Genomic DNA, 18,134 nt, shown 5'->3' on the forward strand with positions numbered 1-18,134 from the left:
TCGATCACCACCTATTTCCATTTTTCCATTACCAATTTCTATTAAAGTTTCTTTAACAGTTTCAGCACGATGTACCGCCATAACTTATAACTTGATTACAATAATGTCATGTTAAGCGTCACACATGCATGTGGTATAATGCAATGCAGATACGAATTATAGGGAACACTTTCTGCTGTTGCAACATTACATCTCATGCAAAAATAGTGCATGTCAATCGTTAACACCTCTACTCACTCTCAAAAAATGGTACTCCTGATATTTTATCCCATTAATTCATTCGAATCTAACCGTCTCAGTTAGTCTAGTTATCATTTATCGCTTTAAAAGTTAAATTTGAAATAAATTTGTCTTAAAAGAAAACATGTTAGATGTTCATATTTTTAAGTTGTATAGACTGGCAGTACCGGCAAATAGTCAAGTTTTAGACTTTTGCAAAGACGGGTTGTTCCCAATTGACCAAAGGATCCGCAGAGAATCACAGGTGAGCGAAACATGGCTTTCATGTACGACCAGAAATGCATCACTTATACACGAGTATAGTATTTTCTAAGAGGAGGTATCCGATCAACTCTTCAAATTACCGACTCTTCAAATGATGACAATCAAATCGTCCAAAACTTCGGGACAACCTGGAACAATATAACAAATATTGAGGGTTGTATTTTAGATATGTTATCACGTTGTGAAAGCAATGAATAGCTATAATGCGTAAAATAAATGCACTGTACATGTATGTATTGAATATGTTGTATGGTCTGTATGTAAAGTATCATGAAAATAAAACATTTGTATTTCATCAAGCCGGTTTGTAGCCTATCTCATGATTTTAAATTGGTGGTGGTTATTAAGTTATGATATTTTTATTACATGGGAGATCGAATGAACAGTGTGTGTGAACAGGAGTCTACTGTAGCGAGTATTATATTAGTCGACAAAACATGAGAATGTCTTCCTCATCTTTGCAGAGTAAGACAATGCTCAAGGCAACGGAATAGGCTACTAGTCATCGTGTGGTGGCCATTATTGCATGCAGGGAGTCTTTCTCATTCGGAGCAAGGCGTTAAATGTACAGAAAGCTCATCATAAACATTGCCATCTTAACTGGAGATATTGGCATTATACAAACACAAAGATATGCTTATAAACACAAAACTCATTTAATTTCAAAGAATAAACTATTTTTTACTCCTGAAAAATGCCTATATTTGGCCATGTATACTTTTTAAACAGTTTTAATTAACTTTTAAAAAGTCATTCTCAGAAATGAAAAGTTCTAAAAATATTTGTAAAAAGGATCGATATTCAGTGTATATTGTCCATTTCCAAAGATGACTAAGTAAATGAGCATACTGCTGACCCGCGTACAAATATCAATCGCATTTACTTTTATATAATTAATAGGTTAAGATGTTTTCATCGTGAAAGTAGTTCAACTACGACTGAATGCCTATATATAAACACATGACAGTTGTTCAAATTGGTGTATTGATGTAAAGAGGGTTGTGAAATTTCACACACATGGTGCATTTATTGTCTTACCAAAAGAAAAAAACACATAAAGGCCGTTTAATTTCCACGTTAGTGCAGTCAGATCAACAACTATCTGGCATAAAGTACTTCATGTGAATCGATTTCCTCTGAATCTACAGAACCTAGTATTCTTTTCTGTGTTGATAACTTCAAAACTGAGTATCTAAGTGTGTACGTATTTCTTCCCCGAACCATTTTGGTGACTGTGTTCTCCGCAAACCATGCATTTTGCGCAGACTTAACTCATTTACAGATGATAACTGTAGGGCTCAGATAAGTTTTTCACCTATATGACGGCGGCCAGGTTTATGTGTATCTGCGTACATTATCCGTTCGCAATGTAATGCCTTTGCCACGCATCAGTTTCATCCAGTTTTCTATACAGCCAACCCCGTATACGTTCAATTCAAAGTTGGAGAGTAGATCTAACACTAACAGAACACGATTTTCACGGGTGCTTGAGGGAGATAAAAGTGCAATGAACTGGAGATTGAATCGGATAGCCTTGAATTTACATAGCTCTATTCTTTTCTGGATGCAACCCCTACACTAAGTGCGGTGGTCTGGGCAATTGAGTCTATAGAGATGAATTTTTTCTTGGGTACACACTAACTGGATCAACTCATCTTTCAGGAGACTGAATTATATATCTTCAGTGAATGTTGTTTTAAATCTCGTTTCTTTTATTTATTCATTAATGTGATCAGGACAATGAATTTGATTCAATGGGAGACTCGAGGATGAGTTACACAGAAGGTCCAAATGACAGAAAAACACATCTTTCTCCTGTGATGTTGCAGTGTATGTGTACTTCCTATATGTTTGATTAGCATACATACACCGATAACTATGATGTAATCAAGGAAAGAATTAATACTTTGGACCATCTTGATACAGACAGGAAGGAATTTTATGAGTTCCCAATTGAATCAAGCAATATTCTTCTGTGGAAGCTTCGCATATGTCACAGACTAGTACACTGTACTATTATCATCAGGCTGGCAATGTGGTATGAAGCACTGAAGCTGACCAAGCAAAAATTCGTCTTTTACTAGCAATTAAATCCTTCAAAAACCATTCATGCATTTCTCTCACAGAAACAGCTTTCAAAAAGTATTGCCACATCTTTGTAACATAGTAAATAAAATACAAAAATGCAGCATAGCAAATACTCACATTCATCAGACCATCAGTATGAGATAATCTAAATAGTTGGTCCCAACCAATATAATAAAAACAGAACACTTGCATATTTCAGTAAATATATTGCTCCATAAGAAACTTGCAAAAAAGATAACAGCATGCAAATATAGTGCAGGTCTGAATAAATATAACCCTTGTAAAAATATAAGTTGAATAATTTATGCAAATGAGGCTGTTTCTTAATCCAGCGAACTATAAATTATTAGATCAGGATTATTTAGATTCATTACTTTTTCATTTAATCCAACATCTTTAAAGATTTGTGAAAAAAATAAACATTTTTTAAATGTTACTCATTTGGGTCACAATATACTGAAAGCCACTTTGATTCACAAGCCAGCAAAGTGTGAAAGGAAGTTTCCTGCATAACAATAGCACATTTCACGATCCTACGATGGATGCCAGTAACCTCTTATAGTCTCCTGAGGTGTCATCCTCAACAAAAGACAGCAGTGTTTTACCATACTTCTTCTCAAACACCTCCTTAACGTTCTGTAAATCAATCTGTAATATGACCAATCAGAGTTTAACAAACATTGTAAATAATTGTCTATTTTCATACAAATGATATTCTTTGTTCATCCCAAACCACAGCAATTCAAACAGTTGAATTTACTGTTGCTTTCAAGTCATGGTATGCATCACTGATAAAATAAGCAATTACCCCAACAATCAAAAACTGTTTTTTTTTTAATGACACAATAATAAAATGTTTCCACAAAGAAGATCTGTTCAACATTTAAAAATTTCTTTTAAGTATTCCACTCCAGACATTGGCTGTATGTGAAGAAACTCACCTCTGATCTTGACACAATCACCCTGATCAATGTTGAGTCATCTGTACCCGCTCCCTTCATAGAATTGTACAGACGGTCAGCAAAATACTCAGGCCTGTTCCTAGCACACATTACTGCAACAGTAGACATTGAGGAATTAATGATATCTCATCAAACTACACAAACCCAACATCATTATCAATTCCATAGTTGTTTAGAGTGAAATTACTGAAGACAATAAATCTCCATGTTTTATGTTGAGTTGTAAACAAATGACTTTGTTATAAACTTCATTGCTTGTACTTTCAATTATATTAGTACAGAACACAATAACAAGCTACCTGAGTCAAATACATTAAATAATCAATCTAAATTTCATAGAACATTTGAAATGTTGGTTTCCCTACACTAGGTTCTCAATAGGATTACACTTTATAGGACCGACGTTAACTACTGTACAGTGAAGTAAAACTAACCCACAGCTTTGAAGCCATCCTCCTCATCACCAGTAAACTCTCCTATCACTGCCTCTAGGATGTCTTTGCCAGATACCTGTATGATGTACAAGGGTGAATTATCTGTGGTACAAGGGTGAATCGTGAGAAACAAAGGTGAATTATGTGTGGTACAAGGGTAAATTATGTGTGGTACAAGGGTAAGTTATGTGTGATACAAGGGTGTATTATGTGTGGTACAAGGTTGAATCGTGCATGGTACAAGAGTGAATCATGTGATACAAAAGTGAATTATGTGTGGTACAAGGGTAAATTATGTGTGATACAATAGTAAATCATGAGTGGTACAAGAGTGAATCGTGTGATACAAAGGTGAATTATGTGTGATACAAGGGTAAATTATGTGTGATACAAGGTGAATCGTTGATACTTAGGTGAAGTTTGTGTGGTACAAGGGTAAATTATGTGTGATACAAGGATAAATTATGTCTGATACAAGAGAAAATTATGTGTGATACAAGGGTGAATTGTGTGGTAAAAGGGTAAATCATGTGTGGTACAAGGGTAAATTATGTCTGATACAAGGGTAAATTATGTCTGATACAAGGGTGAATTATGTGTGGTAAAAGGGTAAATCATGTGTGGTACAAGGATGAATCGTGTATGGTACAAGGGTGAATCGTGTATGGTACAAGGGTGAATTATGTGTGATACAAGGGTAAATCATGTGTGGTACAAGGGTGAATCGTGTGATACACAGGTGAATTATTTGTGGTACAAGGGTGTATCGTGTGATATAAAGGTGAATTATGTGTGGTACAAGGGTAAATCATGTGTGGTACAAGGATGAATCGTGTGACAAAGGCGAATTATGTGGTGTACAAGGGTAAATTATGCATGATACAAGAGTAAATCGTGTGATACAAGGGTGAATTATGTGTGGAATAAGAGTAAATCATATATGGTTCAAGGGGAAATCATGTATGGTACAATGCTGAATAATGTATGGTACAAGGGTGAATCATATATGGTACAAGGGTGAACCATGTTTGGTACATGGATGAATTGTACATGTATGGTACAGGAAAAAATCATGTATAGAACAGGGGTGAATCATGTGGGGTACAAGAGAAAATCATGTATGGTGCAAGGATGCATGTGTGGTACAAGGGTGAATCAAAAAAGGGTGAATCAAAAAAGGGTGAATTGTGCATGGTGCAAGGGTGCATCATGTGTGGTATAAGAGTAAATCATGCATGGTACAATGGTGAATAATGTGTGGTACAAGGATGAACCGTTTGTGATACAAGAGAAAAATCATGTATGGCACATGGGTGTATTGTGTATGGTACAAGGGTAAATCATGTATGAAATCAAGAATAAATTATGTATAGTACAAGGGTCAAACACATATGGTACAAGAGAAAAATTAAATATACTGAATGAAATGTTGCTATATGCCACAATGCCAGTATTTCAGTAATATCATGGTAGTGAATATATTAACACGAATGGGTCAAAGTGTATGTTGTCTGTGCCATGTAGCATCATTTCCATGTAATGTAAATTAAGCCAAATGGGGATGACACTGACACTTTCAACTTGCTTCTAAAAAGTACAGGCTTAGCTTACGTCGTACCCTGAGCGACCGCAGCGCATCCAATAATAGAGAAAGCAATGTTAAACAAAATGTTAGGGGTGGTTTCTCAAAAAGCACTGCATTTATTGAGCTCAGGGATTGCACACTTGTAGAGCAGAATAGCTTGAGGGAGATGTTCCATCATTGTACTGAGCTCAAAGTTCACTCACATGTGGAATACAATATTCATCATTCAGTCGGTGTGTGCATATTAAATACCATAAATTACTGAATTCCTGACTTATTAGGTGTTTACTATGTGTTAGAATCAGTGTTGAACAAAATGTACTGAGCTCAAGGTTCGCTCGCATGTGGAGAACAATATTCATCATTCAGTGGGTGTGTGCATATTAAATACCGTAAATTACTGAATTCCTGACTTAGTGTATTGTGTATTAGAATCACTGTTGAACAAAATGTTTGGGTTGGTATCTTAAAAACTATCATATGTATTCACCTGATGTTTTACATGCCTATAAAGCACAATGGCACAAGAGGGAGTGTTCCATTGCTGATGCTCTGTTAGCATATTACCGTAAATTACCAAATTCACGATTTCAGTTTATGCAATGCAATACAATGGGCTGAAATTTTGCATTCATGTGTCTCTTGCAGGCGAACTCTTTGATAGCTTTACTATCAATTCTAAGTTACATTCAGAAATGTTCAGGGACTGAAGCAACAACTAGTTCTTGGAACTAGTAACAACAGTTATAAAAGCATGTGTGTCTACCTCCTTGTAGGCATCAAATGTTGCCCTCAGCTGGTAGAAGTGGCGCAGTGACATGATCTGTAGGAAGGTGTCCTCCTCTGTGCCTATCTTCCCTTCCCCAGCCTGATACAGTTTCTCGGCCTCTTCCTTAGCCTTACCCTCATCTATCACACAGCCTGGGCCCTCTGACAACACTCGCTCCATCTCCTCTTCTGTCAGCTCATCTCTGTTAGCCTGATCAACAGGGCATAATTCATCACACAAAGGCAACTACAGTTAACTTGTCCAGAAAATGTACAAATCCAACATGCTCTCATTAGACAAATATAATATACACCCAATCTTTGTATACTGATCTTGTTAGTTGGGAGACAGACAATATAACTTGCCTATACAATCTGCATGGTTAGTTCATCTTATCTCAGCTATTTGACAAATGATAGGTGAATGCAATATATATCTGAGGATGTATATACACTTTATACATTACTTTATATTAATGTATGAACTGAATCAAGCTATCAGGTATTAAAACCAAACCTGAAGACAGGATACCAAAAGCCTTTTGAAATAACCACTAGTGTCATCCAAGATGTCTTGCTCCAAAGTTTTTTCAAAATCTGAAAGGTAATACATGTTTTTATATAAAGTAACGAAACAGACTTTCTTAATTGAAACTACACACTACAAGTATGCAAATGAAAGATATACATGTACACTGGTACAACTACTTAAACACACTAATCAGCTGATAATCTGATTGTTCAGGTCTCTGATGTAAACAAAATTTAAGATAAATACCTCGCACATGTAAATGGTACTTTTCATGTAATCATCTCTTTTATGTCTGAGTAGGGTAAACTGATTTTCTTCCCTGAAAAATTCACATGTCCTGAACCACACGGAAAGTAATGAGTCATACCAGGGTCTGGATAAAAACCAGATCCTCAGATGTTATCCAGTATTTGATTATTGTTGCAGCTCAAAATCTTACGTTTTTCATAACATTCACAGATCTCCTGAATTTCAGCATTTGAACGTGTGCACAGCAGTTCAATTAGAACCATATCCTTTGTTCCAGGACCCTACAAGTATGGAAACAAATTCACCAATTATGTTCTTTTCTAGACCATTTACATTGTACAAGTAATTAAAGCTTTATACTTTCCCTTAATTGTTTGAAACAGGTCAATCCATGGAAGAAGATGACATATTATATACATTGTAGACGTATCAAACATCTGCTAATCTACACCATTAAACTCTCTGGGAGATTATTCTTCAACTTCATCAATTTAATATATGCATCATAACTAATACTGAACTGTAGAACTAAGCTAGAGAAAACTTACCGACATAGCTTTATTTAACGTCCAGGCATCATAATATGTCCTTGGCTGAAATAATGCCAGGATGGCTTCCTCGAAATTACCAGTCAACTCTGACAAAAGCTCTTCTATCAAATCCTGAAAAAATAGAATCAATACAGCCAAATTTTTGGAAACAATCTATGTACATTTTTTATTACTTAATTCGGTTTTATGACCAAATGTCTGTGAATCATATCCTTCTTTTCTTACAGGTTTTCCATTTTATACATTTATTTCTGACATCAATAACGCTGATGTTGGGTGTTAATTCAAGCTCTTGCAACTTCAGATGCAATGTCATGTCAGGATGTCTGTGTCTCCACCCATAAACTTTACCACAAGTGAAAAATTACTGAGTATAACTTTAAGCAACTTGCAAATGCACTATTTATTTATTGGGGTTTAACACAGTACCTGGTAGTGTGGTTATGTTTACTAAGGGAGGACAGCAATCAGTGCCCGGATAAAAACTTTTTCCAGCTACCGAATAATCACTCTGATTTAGAAATCCAGCCAAATCAGCAAGCTTCATAATCAAAAGTTGATTGGCTGGGGCACAGGCAGAGTTTGGAAAAAAATATACCCAAATATTATTTACTGCAATATGTGGTCATTTATTGTCTAGCCCAATACCCAAAATTTGAAGGGGAAAAAAACATATCTTTACAGATGCCAAAACATAAATGATCAAAATTCCTATCAACAGTAGTAGTTCAGTGTGAGAATACATCTACTGCAACATACCTTGCCAAACATTGTTTTGTACACCTTAACTACCTCCTGCCTCTGGGAGTTGGAGATGTTAGAGGCAACATCAATTATAGGCTGTTCATCTGTTCCTGCAAATCACACAAACAGATATTCCATCTCACTAGCTGTGTTCAATTTATCTGCTCTCTTTATCTGATTGGTGTTCCATGACATACATGTAAGTATCACTGACTTAACCTGTAGCTTAGGAATCTCTGATATGTCAGGGTAGTGCTTACATCAAGGCCCATTTCTTTTCTAAAAATCATTGCATACATATTTATTTTATGTATTCATCTGATTGCTGTTTAGCAGCACACTCAAGGATTTGAAATGTCAGTTTTATGGGTGGAGTAAACTGAAGTGCTCGGAGCAAACCACCAACCTCTGGCAAGTTACTTGACAATTTTTCATTCCTGTGATGAGTCATTAGGTGTATAGGTGCATTTCTTGTGGCAGGGCCAGTCCATGTCACCAAAGTGTTGCTACCAATGAAGTTTCATGCTGAAGACACCAGACATGACACCCCATCCAGTCACATTATACTGATACCGGGCCAACCAGTCCTGTTTCCTAGCTCTAACGTCTCAGTGAGGCAGCAACAAGTACCATTTTCAAAGTCTTTGGTATGACCACAGTCTCCTGACTGAGGCTGAGACTCTAACCATTAAGACAATCAAGCATTATTGTCACCAAGAAACTACAAATTCCCTGCCAGAGGCCCGATTTGAGCCCATGCCTCAAGTGTCCTAGCAAATGAAATCCTAAATCATTATATATGCACAATCCTATAGACATTAAAATTATGAAAACACGGACAGGTATAATCTTACCTAATCCTGACATAGCATTTTCCAACGTCTCAGCAGCAGATTCAGCAGAAAAATCCTCACGAGGGTAAATGGTGCCTTTAAACACCTCAGCAGTCCCATACTTCATCATCTTAGAGATACCCTCATCTATATCCTCTACCTATAATGTTACCGTACCATTATGATCTTTAGTTATTTAACATAAGATTGTACCACTGCAAACTAATATTTATAAATGAATCCATGCATAATTAATTAGTAATATTCTCTGTATCATTTCTGTTTTCTGACATTACATGTATAAGCATACCTGTACAGTAATGACTGTTCAATCAGTTGAAATTAAAATATGAGTAGATTACTCCTGCCAGCAGACTGCACAGTTAATATTAAAATATATCTACAATATTAAATAAGAAATGACACAACGATACCATCATGATTCTTAATAGATTCAGTTTAATTGCAACACAATGTCTGATAGGTTTACGTCATGTACACCAAATAAAATGTTGATTTCCAAGTATATGAGATCAGGTATGATGTAAAATTGGATTATGGGAGACAAAAAAAATTAATGAACGCTAAAACAGTATACAATCATTTTAATCAGACACTACTAGTCTGAATTTTTATGCTTCTGAAGCACACATGATCAACATTTGAGCCTCATCTTGAATACATTGTTTATTAATCTTAACTCATAAATCTGATTCATTGTTTGACACAGCTGCTTACATTTCAGGTCTACGGCATGCAGTAGAGCTCAGTACTGGGTATAGCTGACCCAGGCCAAATAACTATTACATTTTTTTTTTCTCTCATAAATCAGTTGAGATGTTGGTCTGAACTCATGAGTTTAATATACCATCAATTTCAGCTTTCAAACACAATTATATATTTATTTGATTTTATGTTTTACACAGTACTCAAGAATGTTTCACTTATAAGACGGCTGCCAGCATTATGCATGGTGTGTACCTGGGGAAAACCAATGACCATCCACAGGTTGCTGGAAAACCTTTCCATATACAGCCATAGAGGAAAACATCATGAGCTGGACTTAAACTCAGAGCCATCTGGCTAGAGCCATGTCACAAAATGATCAAAGTGAAAGGGTCATTTTTATTACTACGATAGTGTTAACATGGGCCATTTGCCAAATTTGTCTTCAAACTGATCTCTTTATACATTGTTATATCCGAGAGTGCCATGGCTTATATATCACTTAACCCTTCTCTGACTGATCACCAAGTTTTCAACCCCACGCCTGACTGTTTACTCTCTTCATCTTGTATTCAACCCCATTCTTTGCTGTTCACCCCGTGTTCATCCACATCCCCGACTGCTCACCCCATCCCTAACTGCTGACTCGATTTTATCCCCATCCCTAACTGCTGACTCGTGTTAATCCCCATTCCTAACTGCTCACTCGTGATTATCCCCATCCCTAACTGCTGACTCGATTTTATCCCCATCCCTAACTGCTGACTCGTGTTTATCCCCATTCCTAACTGCTCACTCGTGATTATCCCCATCCCTAACTGCTGACTTGTGTTCATCCCGATCACTAATTGCTGACTCGTTTTTATCCCCATCCCTAACTGCTCACCTTGTGCTTATCCCCGCCTCCATCTCCATGTTCCTCCTTAGGTTTGTCATGATCCTCTTCTGGCTCAGCAGACTCTTCCTTCTCTGTAATCATAACAGATAACACACAGGCTATGTGTTCTCCAGCCGATTCACAAGTTTATACTGAGGGTTTGGGAGTTCCACTGAAATTCCTATTATCATGTAATTTTTCGTATGGAGAGTGAGAGAAGCATCTCATGTTCTCCAGATCTCCAGATAAATGAAGCTATGTAGAAATTCATAATAAATATACAAACAATAACTTCAGCCCTTCAACTTTGATTGCATGCAACATAATTCCAAGACTGTTAACATTACCTGCCTCTGGTATATTAGTAAGACTGTTGACATTACCTGGCTCTATATATTAGTATTACTGCTCCGATTACCTAGCTCCCATCTATCAGCAAGAAATCTGACATTACCTGACTCTAGTAGATCAGGGTCATTGTTGACATTACATGATTCTGGTATATCAGTATTTCAGCCATCATTACCTGTCACTGGTTCTGGGACATCAGTAAGATTGTTGACATTACCTGGTTCTGATATATCAGTATTGCAGCTCACATTACCTGGCCCTGGTATATCAGTGTCATTGTCGACATTACCTGGTTCTGGTATATTAGTATTACAGCCATCATTACCTGTCACTGGTAAATCAGTAAGATTGTTGACATTACCTGGTTCTGGAATATCAGTAAGACTGTTGATATTAACCAGCCCTGGTGTATCAGTATTACTGCTGACATTACCTACATTTGTAGCTCCCATATTACCCATCTCTGGTATTTCAGTAAGACTGTTGACATTACCTGGCTCTAGAATATCAGTAATATTGTTGACATTACCTGGCTTTGGTATGTCAGAAAGATTGTTGACATTACCTGGCTGTGGAATATCAGTAAGATTGTTGACATTACCTGGCTCTTGTTATTTCAGTAAGATTGTTGACATTACCCATCTCTGGTATTTCAATAAGATTGTTGACATTACCTGGCTCTGGTATACCAGTATAAGATTTTTGACATTACCCATCTCCCATAATTCAGTAAGATTGTTGACATTACCCATCTCTGGTATTTCAGTAACACTGTTGACATTACCTGGGTCTGGTATTTTAGTAACATTGTTGACATTACCTAGTTCTGGTATTTCAATAACATTATTGACATTACCTGGTTCTTGTATTTTAATAACATTGTTGACATTACTTGGCTCTGGTATATCAGTATAAGATTGTTGACATTACCCATCTCCCGTATTTCAGTAACACTGTTGACATTACCCATCTCTGGTATTTCAGTAACACTGTTGACATTACCTGAGTCTGGTATTTCAGTAACATTGTTGACATTACCTGGTTCTGGTATTTCAATAACATTATTGACATTACCTGGTTCTTGTATTTTAATAACATTGTTGACATTACCTGGTTCTGGTATTTCAGTAACATTGTTGACATTACCTGGTTCTGGTATTTCAGTAACATTGTTGACATTACCCATCTCTGGTATATTAGTATAAGATTGTTGACATTACCTGGTTCTGGTTCAGGCTTTTCCTCTTCATCTTTTTTCTCTATATAATATTAAAATTGAATATAAATGTACATATGCATGTGTATTTACTGACTGCTGTAATTCAGACTGAGAGCAGTTAACATCCCTGATTCTGATCACTTCTATTCATTATTTATCTAGATCATTTCAAATATTTGCACACACAAGCACACATTCCATAGTAAATTAAAAGATATTTTACCAACTGAAAAATTTTAAATATTTGATAAATTTGAGAAATTTAGATACAGCTTCAAAAGCAAACACTATTTGTCCTCTACTACACACAGAAAATGGTCCTTAATAAAGCCGAAACACCAGAAACAACTTGAAAACAATACTAGTAAACATGAAGATATTTATATTTTCAATAGCACTGCAACATGAAAAGTTTCTCATTTTTGAAAACATAAAATACGGTTTTAGGCAAGAACAAATTGAACAAACAAAACTATTTGTAAACTGATTAATATGGCTGAATACACAGCATGCATCATACATCACATTGTAACAAATACGTTTATCTAGCTTCACATAATGTAGATAATCTAAATACAACGCACTGAAACAAGTATATACCAATGAATAGGCCTCACTGTAGACTCGACAAATCAGCCAGTTTTGAAAGAGCCCAACAAATGTGCCAATTTTGACAGACTGTATAAACTACACTCAGAATACGGCAAAATGCATATTGTATCGGCAGGTTAAATAAGTAAGTTCTGGTAAGGTCAGATCAATGTCAATACACTGGCTGCAGCTTACAAATGCAGGTAAAGTAAAGAGTTTTAGAAAACTAATTCAATTAGCCCAACAGAATTATCATACAATTTTGAAATATACCAGGTAATTTCACTAATCCATTTCAAGGACTCAGCCAAAATGGGAAGATATCTTTAGCAGATTTGAGGATATTTGATTTAGTCAAGTTATTTCCAAGAAACTACGAATGAAGATTTAATGAACATAAAAACTTTTATATATTAAAGAGATTAAAACAATAAAAAGTACAAAATACATGTAGTTGCTCTCTGTATACATGTATATTCATGCATTTAAACTGAACCAACAGGGCACAAATGAAGTCAAACCATATCCACAATGTACTAAACATACACTGGGTCACTCAATTTTATATATCCAAAAGCACTCAAAATATTTTATGCAGTCAGATTCAGAAAGAAGCACATAGCATGCATATCAATAAAATATATTCCATCAGCACTACTATCAATAAAAATCACCAATGAAAGTATTCTGATAGCTTAACTTACTTATGTTGCTCGCTACATACATGTGTACTAAATACCAGTATACATCAAGTAAGAATTCTGTATTAACACACATGCAAGTACATGTGTATGTGAACTCATGTGAGGGCTTATTATTATAGAAGCCATATTCTCTAAACCACCACCATGTCATTAACTATTCACAGATTAACATAGGAAATACCACCCCCAACTATAACATGTATATCACACAAAGTAAGCAACTATGTATGTAGTATGAAGAAGTTTAGAAGTGTCACACCGGAAGACAGAACTATAACACTTCCTCCACTAACAATGATATAAACAAAGACCTTGTTATAGATGAACCGAACATCTTCTAATTTACAGACGTCTTAATGTTGTTACTACTGCAATCTTCAACCTTTTCAAAAACCAAGAACTTTTTCCAGTCGAATTTAAGCATACAATTATTACCAAAATGATGCTTAAAGATTTGTTTGTGCCACTAAAGGTGCAGTCTTCGTAGAACTGAGTAAATTAGTTCACTGCTCAACATAATTCTCTGAGAATGTTTCAAAATACTGGCTGCGAAGACCTGAAGAATTGCTGTAAGCACAAATGTGAAACTCACTGCACTGAGAATTATCATATCACTACTTTTTTTATTTAATATGCATGGCAAACAACATATGCTTTGTTTTAAGGTAAATGAAAGCCAAACAATAACGTAAGGTTTGTCACACTGACAACTGAAAACCATGCATAAAAGAACAGTCCAAAAAGTAGAAGAAAAAGGTAGGCTAAGATGGGTATAGGTCTAAATGGGGACAGTTCCTGACCCTGTGTTAATAAAGTACGTGTGTTGAACATACAGCCAGAATTTAACCCATTCACTCAGTTGTACAGGTAATTCCCAGGTCCACCACCATTAGCATCAGGGACAAGATTTTACATGCTGACAGAGAGGCCTCAGCTGACATGCAGTATGCATGCTTAATGAGTAGATGTACTGGGCTGTTGGAATACAAGGATATATTGTTTTCGAGGTCTGAAAGGAACAGAAAATAGAAGAATAAGAATGGCAGTCCTATGAATAGCATGGTTTTTAACATAGATGTATTAAAACTTAAATAACACTGGTGACTTAGCAAACATCAGTAGCAGGACTAGATTATTGATGTAAACTGTTCCTTTTCCAGCTCATCAATATGATGTCACATCAAAGACAGTGTGACCTTACAGCTGAAACTGATACGTTGTGACAATGCAGACATTGCGCTACAATCACTTTCTGACATACATTGCCTCAAGGTTCTACATCGTATCAGTACCATGTCACTGGACTAAAATATATGTCTCCTTTCCATAAAAAAGTTAATAAATCCATCTTAAAATTGTGACAGGTGCAATGAAAAGGGCTGGAATAAGTTTAATGTTGTTTTTATTTGCTTAAAATTTAATTATTAAATGTCTACTAAAAATGTGTACTCCACAACAAATGCATATACATGTCCACATACCTATTCAATTTACTTTTGAACACTGTTTGTGTCACTTGGTGAGCCTGGGTTAGACTTCAATCCTGCAAAACATATGACCATGGATTAGGCATTTCTGCCTGCAAGACATACAAATCAATGTTATAATATCAGAAGTCACTGATCAAATATAAACACTGCACAAGTACAAATTTGCAATACTTGTCACAATCCAATGTTGACTTGGGAATCCTTACCTGTTAAGTACATAAATAGCCCAAGTTAAATGACAGGATGTGAAAACTTTGACTGACAGAGTGACATACAGGGCTGCTTGTTACTGCTGAAAATTTTCCGTGCAAACACCTGAAACACTGTAAAATCTGTGGGGTTTCTTTCACATCTTGAAATCCCTACAACCTGATCTTGAGTACCCTACATACCTTAAGTACATGCTAATTAGGTCCTGATTGGACATTATTCTGACAATCCCATTCAACTCCCATTTAAATCTGATACTATATGACAGGAGTTTAGCCACAGAATATATGATAGCTCAAAGATTGTGATCACAGAATAACACTAGACAAACAATAGCTACAATTGTACTCTGTAAGGCTATTCTTATAGCCACTTAGCAGCCTTACACAGATGATGGCTGCATATTCTACCATCCTATAGGTCATCACGCATAGGTCATAGGCCTATAGGTCATTACACAGAGGATTCTGCTACCATACAATATAACTTGAGGCGGTGGATATGGTTGTAGTATATACATTGGTGAATAATGGTTTTATTCAGAATCATGTATATCACCAGGTTTAAAAGTTTACATTCACAATAACTGTACTAGTATGAACTTGCCTGTTGGATAAGACCCATAGGTAGCTGTTGGGTAACCTGTAGGTAGCTCAGAGACACTGAGGTAATCTGTGGCTGGATAACACGGCAAAGGGTAGGATGAGGGAGGGTAAGAGTTAGCACATGTGGGTAAAGTTGCAGAGGGGTAACTACCTGGGTAAGGTGTGTTAGGGTAAGAAGCAGGGGGTAATGGATCAGGGTATGGAGATAGAGGCAGGTTAGTACAAGGGGTGTGAAGCCTTCCAGCTGAAGGCACAGGAGATACTGGTGTGCAACTCTGAAACACAACAAACATATCCATGTTACTGATTTCATCTGGAATAAATCAATTATTCATTCAACAGGATATTCACTATGGCAAAACTTTACCGTCCACATTTTAAAGTTTTTCAATGGTTTATAATTATACTGGCCAAATGAAAATGTCATGCAGGAGATTCAAGATTGTGTGATGAAGACAAAAAGGCATTTTTGCATTGTTTTTGATTTGCATCTCTGAGCACATCTGTGAATTGGATGTTCATAGACATGTTTCCATGGACAAGATCTAACACCTTGATATACAGACTTCATATTCAAGTTACAAGACACATAGTTCTCCTCACCCGAAGATTCTGCAACTCACCCTGAAATAATTAACACAGGTAAATTAACTTGTATATCATTAGAACAAAAATCCAGAAATGAATAAATCAGGAGCATAAAATTATATTCCTGTAGCTAAAGCATGAATCATGTGAATATTAGAACAGAAACAAATATTCTACCTATTATATAGCTTGTTACAACTGCCTTGAAATTATGCTACATATTAACAAAATTAAAGGAACGCCTAGCTATGACGCATATTATGAGTTGCAAATAAAATAAAGATTCTTCTATTTTGTATATAAAAATTGATAATGTACTGTAACATTAATAAACTTTTTTGCAATATGCATTTAGATGAAGATATATTATAGCAATTATGTATAAATTCGTGTCCACATTTCTTAATCTTGTAAAGCCTTTATGGATAATAAGACTATGACTGTAGTATATAGTAATCCGTGTCAGAGTTGATGTTGTACGTATATACCTCATGTTCGTCTTCTGAACTGTCTGAAGAACTCTCACTGGAGCTTTGCTCGTCCTCGGGACTAGACTTTCTCTCTTCGTCTGACATGGTGTTCAATCTTTATATAAAATTGAAGTTTGTGAATATGATGACAAAAGCGAGTGTGTCAACAAAGCTGAAACATTATTTACTTGGTATATACACATATTCAGTCGACATATACTCATGTAAAATACCATGCACATGTATACTCTCTGGACACAAATAGTCCCATGTAGGTGCCAAACACTTTCTGACTGTGTGTGGCAGTGGTTTTGTACACATTTCCTGCCGGCTGGGATTAAGATATTTTAAACCCAAGAATACGTAAAATGACTTCCAGAGATGTGCATGTGAGCTAAACGTAAAGAAACATGCCTGTACTTACCTTATACCCCGATATGATAAACAAATCTGCTGGCTAGTTATCTAAAGTTGGGACGGGCAATACAAACTTTAAGTGACTGGGCCGAGGTATCGACAAAGTTTTCAACATTCGTGTTCGATGAGCCACTTGACACGAAACTATGTGACCTCTAGGTCACGTTACACCCTTAACCAATCACATTGTGTCGCGGGAAGCGCTGTTGTGAATGATCGACATGTCAACTGGCTTCTTTGGATGAAATTGCCGACTCTTATCAGCTTCACAGCTCCAATAATTTTGAGAGGAGACCAAGTTAAACTCGTTAACAGGAGATACAAATAATGTCATATTCTGACAAAACATACGGAAATATGTGTATCATTTCTACTAAGTACGGTTTATTAAATCTTCAAAATTCATTAAAACCTTCTGATGGTCGTGGATTTTCATTAAGCTCTGTCCAGTTTCCTCCCACCATAATGCTGGCCGCCGTCGTATAAGTGAAACATTCTTGGGTACGGCGCCAAACACTAGTCAAATAAATAAATAAAATAGATCAAAATTCATCCATTTTCCATGCGTTGCAGTTTTCATGTTTTATGAAGCATTCCTTTGATTTTGATGACTAAACCGTGTCCATCCTTTGGCTT

The 18,134-nt window shown here is 36.1% G+C and overlaps 1 protein-coding gene across 5 annotated transcripts; it reads right to left on the bottom strand.

Moving 5' to 3' along the window:
• Window positions 1-2,796: 2,796 nt before the first annotated feature.
• On the bottom strand, window positions 2,797-17,641 carry LOC135471385 (annexin A7-like). Of its 5 annotated transcripts, XM_064750617.1 has the most exons (17): window positions 17,506-17,623; window positions 17,100-17,196; window positions 16,627-16,647; window positions 16,025-16,298; window positions 15,200-15,261; window positions 14,519-14,727; window positions 12,425-12,463; window positions 10,863-10,945; window positions 9,272-9,410; window positions 8,433-8,527; window positions 7,671-7,784; window positions 7,313-7,403; window positions 6,859-6,938; window positions 6,340-6,552; window positions 3,989-4,064; window positions 3,534-3,646; window positions 2,797-3,240 (listed from the first exon to the last, which is right to left on the bottom strand). In XM_064750617.1, exons 6-17 carry the CDS (start codon window positions 14,547-14,549, stop codon window positions 3,118-3,120), a joined length of 1,197 nt encoding a protein of 398 aa, XP_064606687.1. In that variant the 5' UTR covers window positions 14,550-14,727; window positions 15,200-15,261; window positions 16,025-16,298; window positions 16,627-16,647; window positions 17,100-17,196; window positions 17,506-17,623; the 3' UTR covers window positions 2,797-3,117. The 5 variants fall into 5 exon arrangements, with proteins under 5 accessions (XP_064606687.1, XP_064606695.1, XP_064606679.1 ...); XM_064750625.1 differs by lacking the exon at window positions 16,627-16,647; XM_064750609.1 differs by having other exon boundaries at window positions 16,025-17,196.
• Window positions 17,642-18,134: the final 493 nt, after the last annotated feature.

This window comes from Liolophura sinensis, chromosome 1 (genome assembly GCF_032854445.1).
Source record: "Liolophura sinensis isolate JHLJ2023 chromosome 1, CUHK_Ljap_v2, whole genome shotgun sequence".
NCBI lineage: Eukaryota > Metazoa > Mollusca > Polyplacophora > Chitonida > Chitonidae > Liolophura > Liolophura sinensis.

What these genes read in the sequence shown, in the direction of transcription:
- LOC135471385 (XM_064750601.1), bottom strand. Translation starts at nt 17,186, where the DNA reads ATGTCAGACGAAGAGAGAAAGTCTAGTCCCGAGGACGAGCAAAGCTCC. An exon ending in AAATGCTATGTCAGGATTAG is followed by an intron (nt 8,528 to 9,271) that starts GTAAGATTATAC and finishes TGTGATTTGCAG; the next exon opens with GAACAGATGAACAGCCTATA. An exon ending in GGATGGCTTCAAAGCTGTGG is followed by an intron (nt 3,647 to 3,988) that starts GTTAGTTTTACT and finishes CTACTGTTGCAG; the next exon opens with TAATGTGTGCTAGGAACAGG.